At 46.6% G+C, this 13,683-nt stretch overlaps 3 protein-coding genes across 3 annotated transcripts; all 3 read left to right on the top strand.

The window, feature by feature from the left end:
• Positions 1–22: 22 nt before the first annotated feature.
• CSUI_001673 (uncharacterized protein) lies at positions 23–1,175 on the top strand. Its single transcript, XM_068061878.1, has one exon. The coding sequence runs from the start codon at positions 748–750 to the stop codon at positions 952–954; it is 207 nt and encodes a 68-aa protein (XP_067926164.1). The 5' UTR covers positions 23–747; the 3' UTR covers positions 955–1,175.
• A 53-nt stretch (positions 1,176–1,228) lies between these two features.
• On the top strand, positions 1,229–1,784 carry CSUI_001672 (uncharacterized protein; the record flags this gene model as incomplete). Its single annotated transcript, XM_068061877.1, has 1 exon — positions 1,229–1,784. A coding segment is annotated over one exon (252 nt), but the record flags the coding sequence as incomplete, so codon positions are not given.
• An 840-nt stretch (positions 1,785–2,624) lies between these two features.
• Positions 2,625–12,628, top strand: CSUI_001671 (nucleolar protein). The gene is made up of 7 exons (XM_068061876.1): positions 2,625–4,702; positions 5,633–5,887; positions 6,456–6,557; positions 7,320–7,396; positions 8,057–8,118; positions 8,666–10,966; positions 11,584–12,628. Exons 1-7 carry the CDS (start codon positions 3,800–3,802, stop codon positions 12,255–12,257), a joined length of 4,374 nt encoding a protein of 1,457 aa, XP_067926162.1. The 5' UTR covers positions 2,625–3,799; the 3' UTR covers positions 12,258–12,628.
• The last annotated feature ends 1,055 nt before the right edge of the window (positions 12,629–13,683 follow it).

Below are 13,683 nucleotides of genomic sequence, written 5' to 3'. Positions count from 1 at the left end.
TATGTGCATCTATGTATCCATACGAGTTTCGAATCATACTTTCAAACTTCGGATGCGCTGGGTTCCGCTGCTCCACACCCGCTGCATTGTTTTCAGCCATTGTTCTTCCCGGGTCTTTTTGTGCTCTTTCTACGGAGAGCTGATGGAAAGATGAATGTAGGTACATCTACATGAGTGTATGGAAGCATTTGCATGCATTCTTGCCTCGAGTTTACGATGGTCGAAAGGGGGCCGGAGAAAGAGCTAGGACGACTGTCGTACTGTTCAACGCGTCTCAGAAGAGGATAGAGAGACAGATAGAGAGAGAGGAGTTTTGATGCCCTTTCTACCTGAGTGAGGGCACTTGAAATGGAGAAAGTGGTGATGAAGAGATTGCTGACTTGAATGAATCATGGAGAAAGGAAATCTCCGGGTGTTTGTTCAGCGGCATGTCGTTGAACCGCCTTCTCACTAGGCACTCTTCGAAAGCCTTAGGGTTTCTGCTTCTTTTACTTATCTGTGTATCTAGAACCATACATCAATCTATTTCTTTAAGATCATCAGCCCTTCAGCCCGTGGTGACACGTCAGCGTGTGGTGTTTGTACGGGTCTATTGCCGCACGATCAGGAGCTCTTGAAATGTGCTTGCAATTCCGGTGTCACCTCCCTTTCACCCACATCGGAGAAGAACCTCTTCAGGTCTTCTGTCTGTGTCGTCTCAGAAACTAAATGAGTTAGGATAGATGGAATAATAGTGGAAGATGCCCGATGAGATCACCACAAGGCTTCTCATATGCTCAAACTCTTCTTCTTGCCCAGTCAAGCATAAACACTTCAAAACAGTTCTCGCGCGGGCGCCGCTCTTTCCATACTCTCCGCTGTGTGAAATATGTTAAAGACGATCCGTTCTTTTGCTTTGGGATCGGGAGTCCATCTTCCCCAGACACTTCTCTTCTTGTGTATTCCCTTCTGTAGTGCAACTGCTTGGAGCATGTGTCTCCTTGTACCCCAGGAAAGCTGCTCTTCCGTGTGCGAAGAGTAGGAGATGACTGAAGGGAGGGGGTCTCGTTTTGTTCGTGAGGGATAACGGTCGGGATTCCTGTCTCCTAAAACTGAATTCTGAGGGCCTCGTGGAGCTCGGCTCACAAATTTTATATCAGTTAACAACGTCATTCGTCTCACGGTGTACATACTCCACAAAGCATGGGGAGTGTCTCTGTGTCAGGGCAGGGGGGGGGGAATACTTTCAGTTTCTGGTAAGTCGAGTGTGAGTGCCTTTTTAAATCAGCTTTTGTTTCCCTTCTTTCAAACTGTATCTATTGAGGAAGGTTACTTTTCTTCCTGCGCTTGCTCACCGATGCTACATGGCGAAGACGATATGCGTCAAAAGCGTCGGGTGTTCGTGACGAGCCCGGTTGTACCCCGGCCCAACACCCTAACGTTCCGATTTCCCTTTTCCATAGAGAGAGAGCTGCGCTGCGCAGCCTGTCTCGTTTTCTAAGCGTACACTACTCAGATAGTGGCCGCACTCTTTGTTGGTAATGTTCTTTCGCTGGGGCACCGCGTCGGGACGGTTTATGAAGTCTCCCGAAGTGGGCCGGGGCGAGGGAGAAAGTTAGGCACTCTTCGGTTTCATGAGGGCAAACAATCATCTGTTCGGGAATGATGATCCTGCTTACTTCTCGTAATTGAACGGGAACGGTGTGGCGCGTCCTGCGCCAAGTTGCGGAAGGAACTGCGGTTACTTCCAACACGAGCGTGGAAAGGTGTTGTTCGGAGCTCCCCAGCTGGTTTAGCAGGATCTGATTCTTTCGAGCTTGTGCGTCTTTTCTTTGAAGAAAGCAAACTAGTCACCTTCAAAGTGTGAATGACTGTTCTACATTCTATCCTGACACTCCGGATGGACACAAAGAGAAAGCCAAAAAAGCGGGACACTCCAAGCGATTGTCTTGACGGTTTCGGGATGTGAGATAATCTCGACGACGAGAACTGTCACAGCAAAGCAATCGTCTAGTTGTAGGTGGGTATCCTCCCCTGATCAGAGATTACTTAGCTCAGACAAGCAACGGGAAAGGAATGAAATAAATCTCTAGCGAATTCTTCCCTACGGTCCAGGGAATTGACAGGTGCTCGGCCTAGGTTTCAGCGCCCGTGTGTGTACCAGATCTACGGCTTCCACTTACAACTGTGCACCCATATATACTTGAAACACCTCAGTTCGTCTTCTGTATATTTTCACGAAGAATACATGCCTATACATATATATATATATATACATGTATAAAGTAGATAGATAGATATGTAATCATCCATTTGGTCCGACTTACACACCGCACGTCAGGGAACAGGAAGGGTGACTTGTCTACGTGTGACGGCCGTTTTCTTTCTGGAGTAACACAGGAAGGAACGTGCTAGGCTGGAACTGCTGGAGAATGCTGGGCGACTCAGCTCGATCTTTCGTTCATCTGTAAGATATAACGACATGGTAGCCGCGTGGATCCGAATGTCTTGAGTGACAAGTGTCACCCCAGAAAAGTTGTGATTGAAAACCAGCTCATTTTCTAGTAGCCTGAGAGCAAATCCAAGACCGTGACTCTGTGTGTGCAGATAGTTCCTATGAAATCAACACAGTGCTCGTACGACGGGCACTTTTCTCGCATTCCCCGCTGACAGCGTGCGGGGCAGCGCGCGAAACCGCGGCAACTTTCAGAAGCCGATTGCTTCACTTCAGTATGCACAGGGAGAAGGGTCTGAATGGACTACTCGACAACCCAAGTGAAAACCAGATTTATTGACGCGCGAGCTCGTCCCTGTGTGTCTTTTTCTGTCAGTCAGAGTCTGTAGGATATCTCGGTACTCTAGTGTGTCTGTCCGCTCACACGCTTTCCCTGGGAAGGCAATCGACAGTCTTTTTCAGCACATAGCCAACCTAAGCCGTTGTGTAGGAGCGGTATCCTGGTTGTTCTTTCTTGGCAGAAGCACCAGACCTCTCGGCTTTTGTGTTTGAGGTCGCACTAAAAAATTCGTTTATCTCTCTATGCGTCTTTCTTCCTCGTGTAGCCTCCGTGTTGTGTAAAAGCGCTCTCGTGGCTTGTCGCTCCTCTGCCTTTAGTTCGCGTGTCTGTTTCTCTGCTTTTCTAGGAGTATGGATCTCCGGATTTATTCTGCTCTTTCACTTCCCATTTCTCTTTACTCGTTCTTTCACGGGCCTTCGTGTGGGAAGGGAAAAGCGTCAGACACTGCCCGCAGCAGCGGCAAAAGCAGCAGTGCATGTGTAAAGCTTCCGTGAAAGGAATTACTAGGCTTCATACCGTTCCCTTCTCGAAAATTTATTTCGTGCGTACCGGAGTTTCCCTCGTCTTCAGTTAGCTGGTGAGCAATTTTGACTAGTCATCTTCAAATGCAACTGCAGCTTGTCGCTTTCCTCATGTTCTCATTGGTCAACGAAATCGTTTGACTCCCTTGGACGACGATCGCTCTCGTCGGAGGAGGGAAGAAGCTTTTCTTGTGTCGACTTTCATTCTTTACTTCACTTCTCTCCTTTTCCTTCTTTTTTGCTTGTGTATCTTCACGTACGTCTTCCCCCAATCCACAGCTAGCTTTTTTTTCCCAGCAGCTCTCAGACCTTTCCCTCAAGTAGGGACGGGCGGCTCGTGTGGGGTTTCTCTGTGTTAGCAGAAGTCGCTCTTTTCTTTCCTTCTTCGTATAGAAAAATAATTGGAGGTCTTCTCTTCCTACCACATAGGGTGCCAGTACACTGTGCGTTTCTCCATGCATCTTTTGAATTCTTCTATCTTTCTTTCTCCCTATCATCATCATCATGGTGCGTTCTTTTTGTCTTTCGTCCGGCGCCGTGCCTGATCGTCCTCCTAACTCACAGAATTCTCGGCGTGCTTCCTTAAACACTTCAGCTTCTCTACAGCATTGCTCCACTTCACAAACGCACGTTTCCTCTGCTACTGCACCTCATTCTTCTGCATCTATCTCCACTACGGCCTCGGACTTTCTCCCTCACAGCGACACTGACGAACACAACGGAGATGCCGACCTCCATGAGAATGAAGATGAAGAGGAAGAAGAAGAAGATCGAGATTCCTCTCCTCGTTCATCGTCACCTACATCTATACAAGAAGACGAAGATCACAACGAGGAAGAAGAAGAAGAGCAAAAGAGAAAACAGGAGCAGCGTATGCATGCACTTGCACGTTTATTAGTCCATGTAGATCCCAAGTTTCGTAATAGAGGCTTGAAAAGAGTCGAGAACTTTCTCTCTGGTAAATCTCTTTCTTCAACAAGATCAAGGAAACGTCAGAAGGCCCTCTCAGGTACTACTCATCAACCGAGTACTAAGGTCACATCTATCAATGGTATTCATACAGCATCATCGTCTGAGATAACGTCCTCCTCTTCTTCGCCTTCCTCCTTCTCTCTTCCCCTTAAGCAATTTGAGAAAGTTTGGTCGACACTCTATTATGCTGCTTGGCTCAGTGATAAGCCTCTTATCCAGAGAGATCTGTTTGTACGATTAGCTTTACTTCAGAGAGTTTTACCCGCCTATCCAGAGAAGAGAAAGTTTTTTAAAGCTTTCTTTCTAACTCTTAAAAGAGGATGGGATCGACTCGATCACATACGTATGAACAAATTTCTCCTTCTGGAAAGAATTCTCGTTGCTGAGCTCACAAGTGTCATGCTTTCCTCTCTTCGGCATTCTTCACTTCGCAAGGTAAGTAAAGAGGGAATGAAGAGGAGGTGTGGTCTGCAGGCCGTCTCCCCACAAGGAAGGACAAGACTGCATTGCTGACATACTTCTTCATTGCCAATGAACAGCGGTTCTCTGTAAAGGATCATCCGTTTCTCTATCTCCCTCTCTCTCTGTCTTTGTCTTCGTTATGTATCTCCCTCATTGTGATAGAACTTAGGCAACAAAGGAGAGATACTTCCCCATAGATGCTCGCTTCTGTTAGGTGTACGGAGGAGGAGGAGGAGGTGCCAACGGTAGACTTGGGGGCACGGGGGAGTGTGCAGCGCAGTCGATTTTTCCCAATTCCCTGGTTGCATGTGGATTGAAAAGTACAAACGTTCACACATATGCCGAAATACCCTAAGAGATAGCTAGAGGGATAGATGGACAGATAGCTTAAAGATAGATAGACAGATAGCTGGAAAGACACATGTGTGCGTTTCCTCCATCCGGACAGCAGAGATACCCCTAGAAGGAAGGTCTTTTGCCTTTTAAGAGAAGGTTCTTCATGGAGAATCTCTTGGTACGCTTGTATGAAATTTTCTTCATACATATGAAACGAAGGAAGGAAGATGTCTTGTTCGCTTTCCTATTTTCATTGCTCTCTTGCTTTCGTTCTCAACATCTCTCCACCATTCATTTCATCTCTTTTTTTTTTCTCTCACGCACACACACACACGTCTCCCTCTTTCTCTTCTCTGTAAGCTCTCCTCTCTCTCTTCCTCTTTGCTTCTTTTTTTTTTCTTTTCTTCTCTTCAAGAAGATTTCCTTCTTGTTCATGTCATATCTCTTTTTCATACACTGACGGTTGTTTTCGCTTCTCTTTTATAGCGCTCTCCTTCCGTCCTTTCGTTCCTGCATGCATCTTTCTGTATTTTTCTTCTTCTCTTCTGCCCTCTTCTCTTCTCTTAGTTTGTTTGGCCAATGGGTCGATTCTTAGCTGTGAAGATTCTAGTCGATGAACGTGAAGGAGGCCGGGGGATGAGTCAGCAGCTCTGTAAATGCTTCCTAGTCGAACTCCAAGAAAATCTCAGACATCTACGCTCATTATCTCAAGCTTCGGAACAAGAAGAAGTGGAAAGGAATAGTGGCGTTGATGGTAATCAAGACGAGAAGAAAAAAAAGAGAAAGGATAAGGAAAAGAATGGACCTCGAGGTGTCTCTGCGGTAAGCAAAGTCCCAAGTGTATATACACTCAAGTCACCATTGCCAATGCATGCACATCCAAGCTAGTGCTCGGGGCCCTGCACATCTCATAGGTGTATAACACGTTTCTATCAAATGAGCAGATTGGCTTTGACGGGCTGAACGTCTTTCTGACTCTGTCAACCAATCGTCAGCTGTAATGGGTTTCGTTCATAAATCTATACCTCTCTGTGGAGAGAAGAAGTGGTGGACTTCTCCTGACACTCTGAAGGTTGTCTTGAAGAGTCTAGAGACAGGCCGTCTCTCTCAGAAGCATGTCTGAATGGTTGTCCTTCTTCGTGAAGGTCAGAATCGTCACTTTCGACTTGCCTGATCATGACGGTTTTGGTGTTAAGACCCGTTGTTTCCTTTCTCAATATCCGTGTGAGAACACGCCTTCTCTTGCTTCGATAGGCTCTATGCATGTACGTGTACGTATGTATGAATATGTAGATACGTATGAGTATGTATGTATGTGTGTATATTTGGGTATGAATGTATCTGTATGCATGACTATGTATGTGTGTGTTTGTGTATATTATGTGGATAGGGAAGACTCAGAAGTGAAGAATTCCTGGCACTTCTTTTTCCTTTCCTCTACGCCGCCTGTTACGCCTCGGATCCGTCCCTCCTGAGAGTCATCCATCAGCAAGTAATCTTGACTCTTCAACATGGAAAGGATAGAGAAGAGAAAGAAAAACACATACGAGGCAACTCACATCTCTCTACATATGTATCTAGCGCCTAGTCAGTTCTGCCTTGCGGTACCACCTGATCTAGCGCAGGAAAAACTGTCTGGGATGGTATGGACGTCTCTCTTGAATGAAGCTAAGGCCTTCACATTCTAGACGAGAGTTCAGACGCTGTCGTCTTGACTGCGTACGGGAATAATCTTTGGTGTAGATCGTGTCTGTCGAAGCGCTATCTATCAGGACGTCGTAACCGGCGCGTAGCAAGAGAGAGAGGCGTAGGGCCTGAGCTGAGTTCCTCTCTTCTTCTTGACGACTTCTTCCTTTCTTTGTTGCGTCTATAATTGTTGTCTGGAAAAGAAGGAACAAGAAAGAAAAAGAAATGTATGTGAATTCTTTTCTCGCATCTCTACACCATAGGTATACAGATGGTCATTACATGTCTGTATCTTTTTCTGCTCATGTATGCTGCTGTACAACATTTCCGTCTAGATTTAGAACGGCAAAGACACGGGTAAGTGTACGGAAGTGTCTCTTCTTCTGCATGTAGATAGATAGGTAGATATTACAGACAGCGAGACAAGGGTAAGCTGTGTTCGAGATAGATGAATAGACAGATCAAAGATAGATTAAAGATAGATAGATAGATAGACTCCCCGTGTTTATATCTTCTTACGTGTATAACGGTTTATAGAGTGTTATCTTCTTTTTGTTTTCTTCGCCAGATCATTCTCGGCACGACCCCGGATGACGTCGACTATAAAGTATTCAAGGCTGCTCTCTTCGCCTTAGCCTCTCTCTCGTAAGTTAAGGTTTTCTTCCTTCACGTTCTTCCCATACGTAACTATAGGGCTAACATGTGGTGAACGTTTTCGCTTGTTACCCGCAACGACGTACGTATAGCCGGCTCAGACGTGTATGTGCTTCGTCACACAAGTACATATACATAGATATTTACAAACATATAGATATCTGTGAAGGAGCCAGAATGTCGATCGAAAATAGTTATGTATATTTATGTATATCTCTATCGATAGACAATCTTGCGCTTTGTTTGGCCCTTTCGTAAGAGAAGGGGGGTGTGGTCTGCTTTACGTTTGTGTGATTCGCTCACTTCTGTTTGTCTACAACTGTGCATGCGAGTCTACCTAAGCGTGGTCTTTACTTCAACCTTCTGTGGTTCGTGTGAAGTCCAGTCATGCTCTTGGCTTTCCACATCAGAGTACAGGAGACATTCATCTGAAAGGGCTGGAAGATGTCAGGGAGGGAATACACACACATACCTTTAGATGAAGTATGTATGTATGTATCTATATGTATGTATATACACGGTGACTGGCTGTGTCTAGTTAGCTTCATTCACTGTATAACATCGTCCTCCCTTGTCACGCGCTCTCTCTACGTAGAGCAAGGCGAAGGGAAGCCAGTGGGTTACCAGTTATCTCTCTTCTGTTTCGTACAGAGAGATCCCCAAGGAAAATCGCCGACTTCTCTTTCAGTCTCTTGAAGCTCTCGATCAAAGTGGTAAGCGGGGCGCGTGATGGAGACTCTCCGTGTGTGCAAAAAACTCTCCCCGTCCGGTCTTTTCCTCTTTCGTGTCTCTTCCCGTAGTCCCTCTTGATTTCTCCTCACACATTTCTGATTCCACCATGAATGTGTATATATATATATATATATACACATAGGTATGTCTATATTTACGAATTCAAATATGCACATTTAGATGCTGTGTAGGGAGTAGGCGTGGACTCTTGACAGAGGTAGATATGCACTCATGCAAGGGGTTAGAGATACGATGAAATCCTCCATGGGAAAGTATTTCCCCTTCACAGACATGCCTCATCTCTTTGTGTCTGTCTTTCTTGAACTGTCCTCTTCTCAGTTTGTTTACAGCGTTGCAAACAAAGTTGCGTCAAAATCTTTTCTATTTGTTACACCGAGAGATAGATAGGAGATAAGAGTCAAAACGAGCATGCCTCTTTTTTTGCCGTCATGCAACTTTTTCTATCGCTTTTGTATTTTTATGATGTATCTTTTTTTTGCGTCTTATTGTTCTTTGCGTTTTCCTCAGGGGCCTCATCTTCTGAAGATGAAGGAGAGAAGGAGTACTCGACAACCTCGTCGTCGCCTTCTCAGCTGTCTTCCACTTCTCCTGCGGTTCAGTCTCTTATGGTCCAGATGAAAGATCTCCGTAGATCAGCCGATCTTTCTCGACTCTCTCATTCTCTTCAGAAACAGAAAGCAAGAATGGTCTCGTCTACTCGGCCGTCTTCTGATGCGATCCTTAGAGAGGGGCTCGCTGATGAGTCATATGACGGGGGGGGGGAGAACGAGGACTGGGAGAATGAGAATGACGAGAAAGAAGGAAAAGAAAGCAGCTCTGAAGAACATAACAATGATGAAGATACGTGCTCCACAACAGAGAGTCCTCTGAGAAAGGAGAAGAACTTGAAAGCTCGGGGCACAAGTCAGAAACCGCAGATGAATAACGAAGAAGAAGAGCTTCATAATGGTAGAGCAAAAGGACTGTCAACAATTTGGAGACCGTCGCTGTCTAGTCATCCTCTCTCTTCAAGTATCGTCGACTCTGGTGTTGGGGAGTCATCTTCTCTCCCGATGGTGGGTCTCGCAGAAAAGAAGAAGAAGAAACGGAAGAAAGAAGAGAATGACAACTGCATAGTTGCATCTTCTTTCTTAAATGACGTTGCGGGGAGGTGTCAACCTTTCTCCTCGAGACAGTTAGACATCCTCATGAAGAATACAGATGAAGAGAAGCAGATCTCGTTGGATGGATCTAACTGTCCTCTGGGGAAGGAAAAGAAGAAACGCAAACTACTGGAAAAGGACGGTATTCTTCATCAGGAAGATGTCTTGTGTGATTCCTCTTTTATCAGCAGAGGCTCCTCAGACAAGAGAATGGATGTAGAAGAAGAAGAAGAATCTTTGAGTTGTACTGTCTCTCACCCCCTTGTGAAGTCTGTTTCTCCTAAGAAGACAAGGCGACCATCTCTTCTACTTGATCATTGTCAAAGTATTGAGAGAAAACTTCAAAGTTGCGGGATGTCTCTGGGATCAGAAATGAACGGAGTAAGTATGGTGACGGCCTCACCTCTTGTTTGCGCAGTATCGGGTGAACCGTCATCATCGTCATCATTTCCTAAGGGAGTACAGGACTGTCTCTTCGTATCTTCAGATCGAAAACGAATTCTGGGAAAGAGAGGGGAAGATCGCCGACAACTATCAAGACTTCTTCTTGGGCATCCATCCCCGAGTCCCTCAGGTATGTTGTCTGTTGAAGCAGAGGCATCGGGGATAGGAGACGTTACAACGACTACTGCTGGACCTTTCACGACTTCATCTAGTCTCTCTTCACAGCAAGACGGAAACCAGAAGCAGAAAAAGAAGAAAGAAAATGAACTTGAGAAACAACGACGACGACAACACCAACAGGAGGGGGTCCTATCTCCGTCTTCTCCTTCTTCTGCTTGGGTTGATATAGGGAGGAGTCATCAGTTGAGTTCTTGTAAGGCGCGAAAGGAGACATCTGATAACGAAGTTTTCCTTTCAACGGAAAAGCTCCAAAAAAGCGGCAAGACAGTCCGTCATGCAGCGGGAGAACAAGAGACAGCCGGGGAGGGGGGGGGGAGCACAAGAGGAGAACAAGAAGAGAGACCATCGAAAGCACAGCAGTCCAGTTCATCATCGGATTCCTCTATCTCAACACAATCATCTTCGACCAAGTCGTCTTCTACAGGTAGCCTGTCAACATCCAGTACTCTAGGATCCATAGCGTCTGCTGACGAAGCTTCCTCTTCTTCGTCTTTGACTCCGTCTTCTGGATCAACAGAACCCCAAGCTTCGTCGTCTTCTTCATCATCGTCTACTTCTTCTCCTGAAGAGCAGCAGCATACAGACACTACTGGGAAGAGGGGGGAGAGGATATCAAAGGTCAATCTTTCTAAAAAACAGTTGAGGAGATTAGAAAAGAAACAGCGACAGCGTCTTCGTAAAAAACTCTTTTGCGCGGCGGGTGAGTCGACAGGATCTTCAGGTCTCTATGAGGAAGATGAGTCAACCGAGGGAATGGAGGAGAGACAAGGAGGCAGTCACAGGGTGTCCAGACAATCGGAAGAAGGAGATGATGATGATGAAGTGGTGGGAAGAATATTAGGCTTGACGGAGTCTGAAGGAAAGGAAGAAACTGACGTGTTGTCTGTCCCTAGCCTCTGTTCAATAAAGGAAAAGAAGAAGAAAGGAAAGAAGAAAAAGAAAGCAGCACGTGGTGGAGCATCAGAAAAAAGCCTAATTAGTGAAGAAAGCTCTTCGAAACCTCGGCCAGCGGCAAAGAAAGGGGTTGTTGTGACCTCTGGAGGTTCAGCGGTTTCAGGAAAGAGAAGAGTGTTTTTTGATTTGAAGAAAAACCGCATAACAGGCAAGAGCTGATGATCACAATTAAAGACTCCCTCTTTCCTTCATATCGGTGTCCTTTGTACATACATACATACATCGACACATACATTACATACATAATCATACCATACATATGTGTTCATACATGTATGCATACGAACACATTCTTTCCATACATACATATTCGTGCATATGTACATACGTGAGACAGGATACCGTCTTAGAATGGTATCGTACAGCTTATCGGCATAGCGAAACGTTCACGGGTCCGACAACGAACTACCTGAACGAGGTGTATGTTAATGTTTCTTCTGAGAGCACTGGTGTCTACATGTCACCGCAGTAACGTGTGCAACAGCCTTTGTCATACTACTAGCCGCAAGACAACATTCGAGCACTCTTAGCCTTCTTCCTCCGGCAGTTTATTCATCATTGAATTTGTAGACTGTTGGTATTGAAGGTCATGGTTCACGGTCTTCCGGACTCCAGGCTTAAAGATTCATTCCTTGTCTTGAGGGAGAAGACTCTCTCTCACAGAATCTCTTCCTTCCCTTTCAATGCCCTCTTGTATTTGCTTAGCGTTCAATCGACTTCAACCCCCCTGTGCGGTCAGCCCGGCATTGGAGAATTCACCAGGTCCTTCCCGCGCTGTCTCCCCTCCTCCCTCGTCTGTGACAACTTCTGCGAAGACTGCCGGCGGACCTACATCTCCTCACTTGGATGACGGTGCATCTGCTAGCTGTTCACGCAGTACTCGGTGCCCTACTCTCAAATCGATCTTGAAGCGTTCTCCAAATGCCTACTTACCGGCATTGGCGGAGCACCCTCATTGGGCTTCTTCCTCGTCTTCATCTTCTCCTTCGTCTCTCTCGTCTCGATGTAATTCCGGCACAACGTCACCTAGGCCGACATCGACAGCTCTCAAGTTGAAGAAGCTTCAAAAAAAAAAGTCTTTGACGGCGGCCTCAGGGCCTGTCTTAGCTCTTCCAGATGGTGACCTCACGGGTCCATCTCCTGTCCCCGTATGTCCAACGAAGAAGGAGAAAAGAAAGCCACACGGGGGTAGCGCCATTGCTTTGCCAGACAGCGCTGACTGGGGTACACAGGGGGGGAAGGAGACTGAAGGACAAGGAGAGATTCCCCTAGGAAAGGAAGGTCAGCAAACAAGGAACAAGAAAGGTGGCAGTGAAGATACACAAGCTCAGAAAGTTTATTTGAAAAGGCAAGAGGAAGAAGAAAAACGGGATTTGTAACGAAGAGAAAACCAACAGGGAAAGAAGAATCGGAAGAGAGTCGTGTGTGCATGCTTTTCTGTGTGCAGATGCATGCACCTTGTGATGCATCATACTTTTTTCTGTAGAAGAAACCAGGTGTGAGTTTCGTTCTTAATCCTGTTTGCTTCTCGTCTTCGGTCTTGGTACAATGAGCAGTGGCTCCTGTTATTTTTCAACGAGGTCATTTGTGCATGCCCGTACTTGCCCGAGCTATGAATTCACATGTGTAAGGAAGGAACACTGCTGCTGATAGCCAGGCACGGGTCGTAGCTGGCGTTCGAGGCCCGTCTTGCATTCCAGCCCCGAGACCGAATGAACAGACTGCATATCATTCGTATTCATTTGGGGCACAGAGGAACTTCGTCTACCGGCACACAATTCGTGTTCATAAAGAGCGATTTGCTTGGATGGCGAAGTTGACCGCATACTTTCCAGTCCCCGTCGCTCTACACACAAGATGACTGGGGGCTGAAAAACTCGACGTCTTATCAGGGGTCCTCTCACTGCGGTACTGGTAAAGATTGCCATGTTACTGCCAGACGGACTCACTCGCAGCTATAGCCGAAGGAACGGTAGTGTATCATTTCGCGAACTCAGAACGGCCGAGGGGAAGAGTCGAAAGGAAGCCGACGCCGAGGGGACACAGCCGCTGATCTCTTGTTTTCTCGTGTAAGTTACCGCTTGGACAAGATTTACAGTCATAACCTGTAGGAATCCTGACGGGGTTAGCACGTCGTGAAGATTGGCGGGATGCCTCTGTTTCTACTCCTGACGGGCGAGAATCGGACGGCAGCGCATGTAGGAATGGCTGTCGATTATAACGGGTAGGAGCGATACGCTGCAGGACCGTCACACTATAGCAACGCTGGAAACGTGACAGAGCGGGCCAGTTGTTTTGAGAATTCTCGCTCCGTTTTTTTTACGCCACGGACAGCGATATTCTCATCCCTCCCGTCGTAGCAGCCCGCGTTGCAAGCGTCTTTCTACTTTCTGTTTTCTCAGAAGTACTGTCCAATCACTCTGCGTCCAGCGTGCAGGCATTAGCCCATTCTTTTGCACTCTTTTCTGTTGGATGAAATGTATGTGTGTGNNCACACACATACATTTCATCCAACCATGCGCACTGTCGTCCGAAGAGGAACCTCAGGAGTGGCGGGTTCGATTGGGGGGAAAGTTCAAACAGGAGACACTAACCCAGGTTATATGACGGAAGAGTAACTCAGTGACGGCACATAAGCCAAGTGTGTCTGCTGCGCTTCGGAGTTTTGCAGAGCTGGCGCCTCATCTGCGCGTGCCATCTTAATCGAGGTGACCTCCCGAGAGGACTTAAGTTCCCGGCACCTGCAGCATGGAGAGTCCGCGTGCTGTATGAGAATCTGGGGGCACTAATAGGATCATGGCCCCG

Source organism: Cystoisospora suis (assembly GCF_002600585.1).
Source record: "Cystoisospora suis strain Wien I chromosome Unknown contig_671, whole genome shotgun sequence".
In the NCBI taxonomy this organism is placed as follows: Eukaryota; Apicomplexa; class Conoidasida; order Eucoccidiorida; family Sarcocystidae; genus Cystoisospora; species Cystoisospora suis.
This window is presented reverse-complemented; position numbering and strand designations above follow the sequence as displayed.

Excerpts from the sequence above, each read along its gene's own strand:
- CSUI_001671 (XM_068061876.1), top strand. The coding sequence starts at position 3,800 with ATGGTGCGTTCTTTTTGTCTTTCGTCCGGCGCCGTGCCTGATCGTCCT. Across the intron at positions 4,703-5,632 it reads GGCATTCTTCACTTCGCAAG|TTTGTTTGGCCAATGGGTCG; the intron begins GTAAGTAAAGAG and ends CTCTTCTCTTAG. Across the intron at positions 5,888-6,455 it reads GACCTCGAGGTGTCTCTGCG|GGAAGACTCAGAAGTGAAGA; the intron begins GTAAGCAAAGTC and ends TTATGTGGATAG.
- CSUI_001673 (XM_068061878.1), top strand. The coding sequence starts at position 748 with ATGAGATCACCACAAGGCTTCTCATATGCTCAAACTCTTCTTCTTGCC.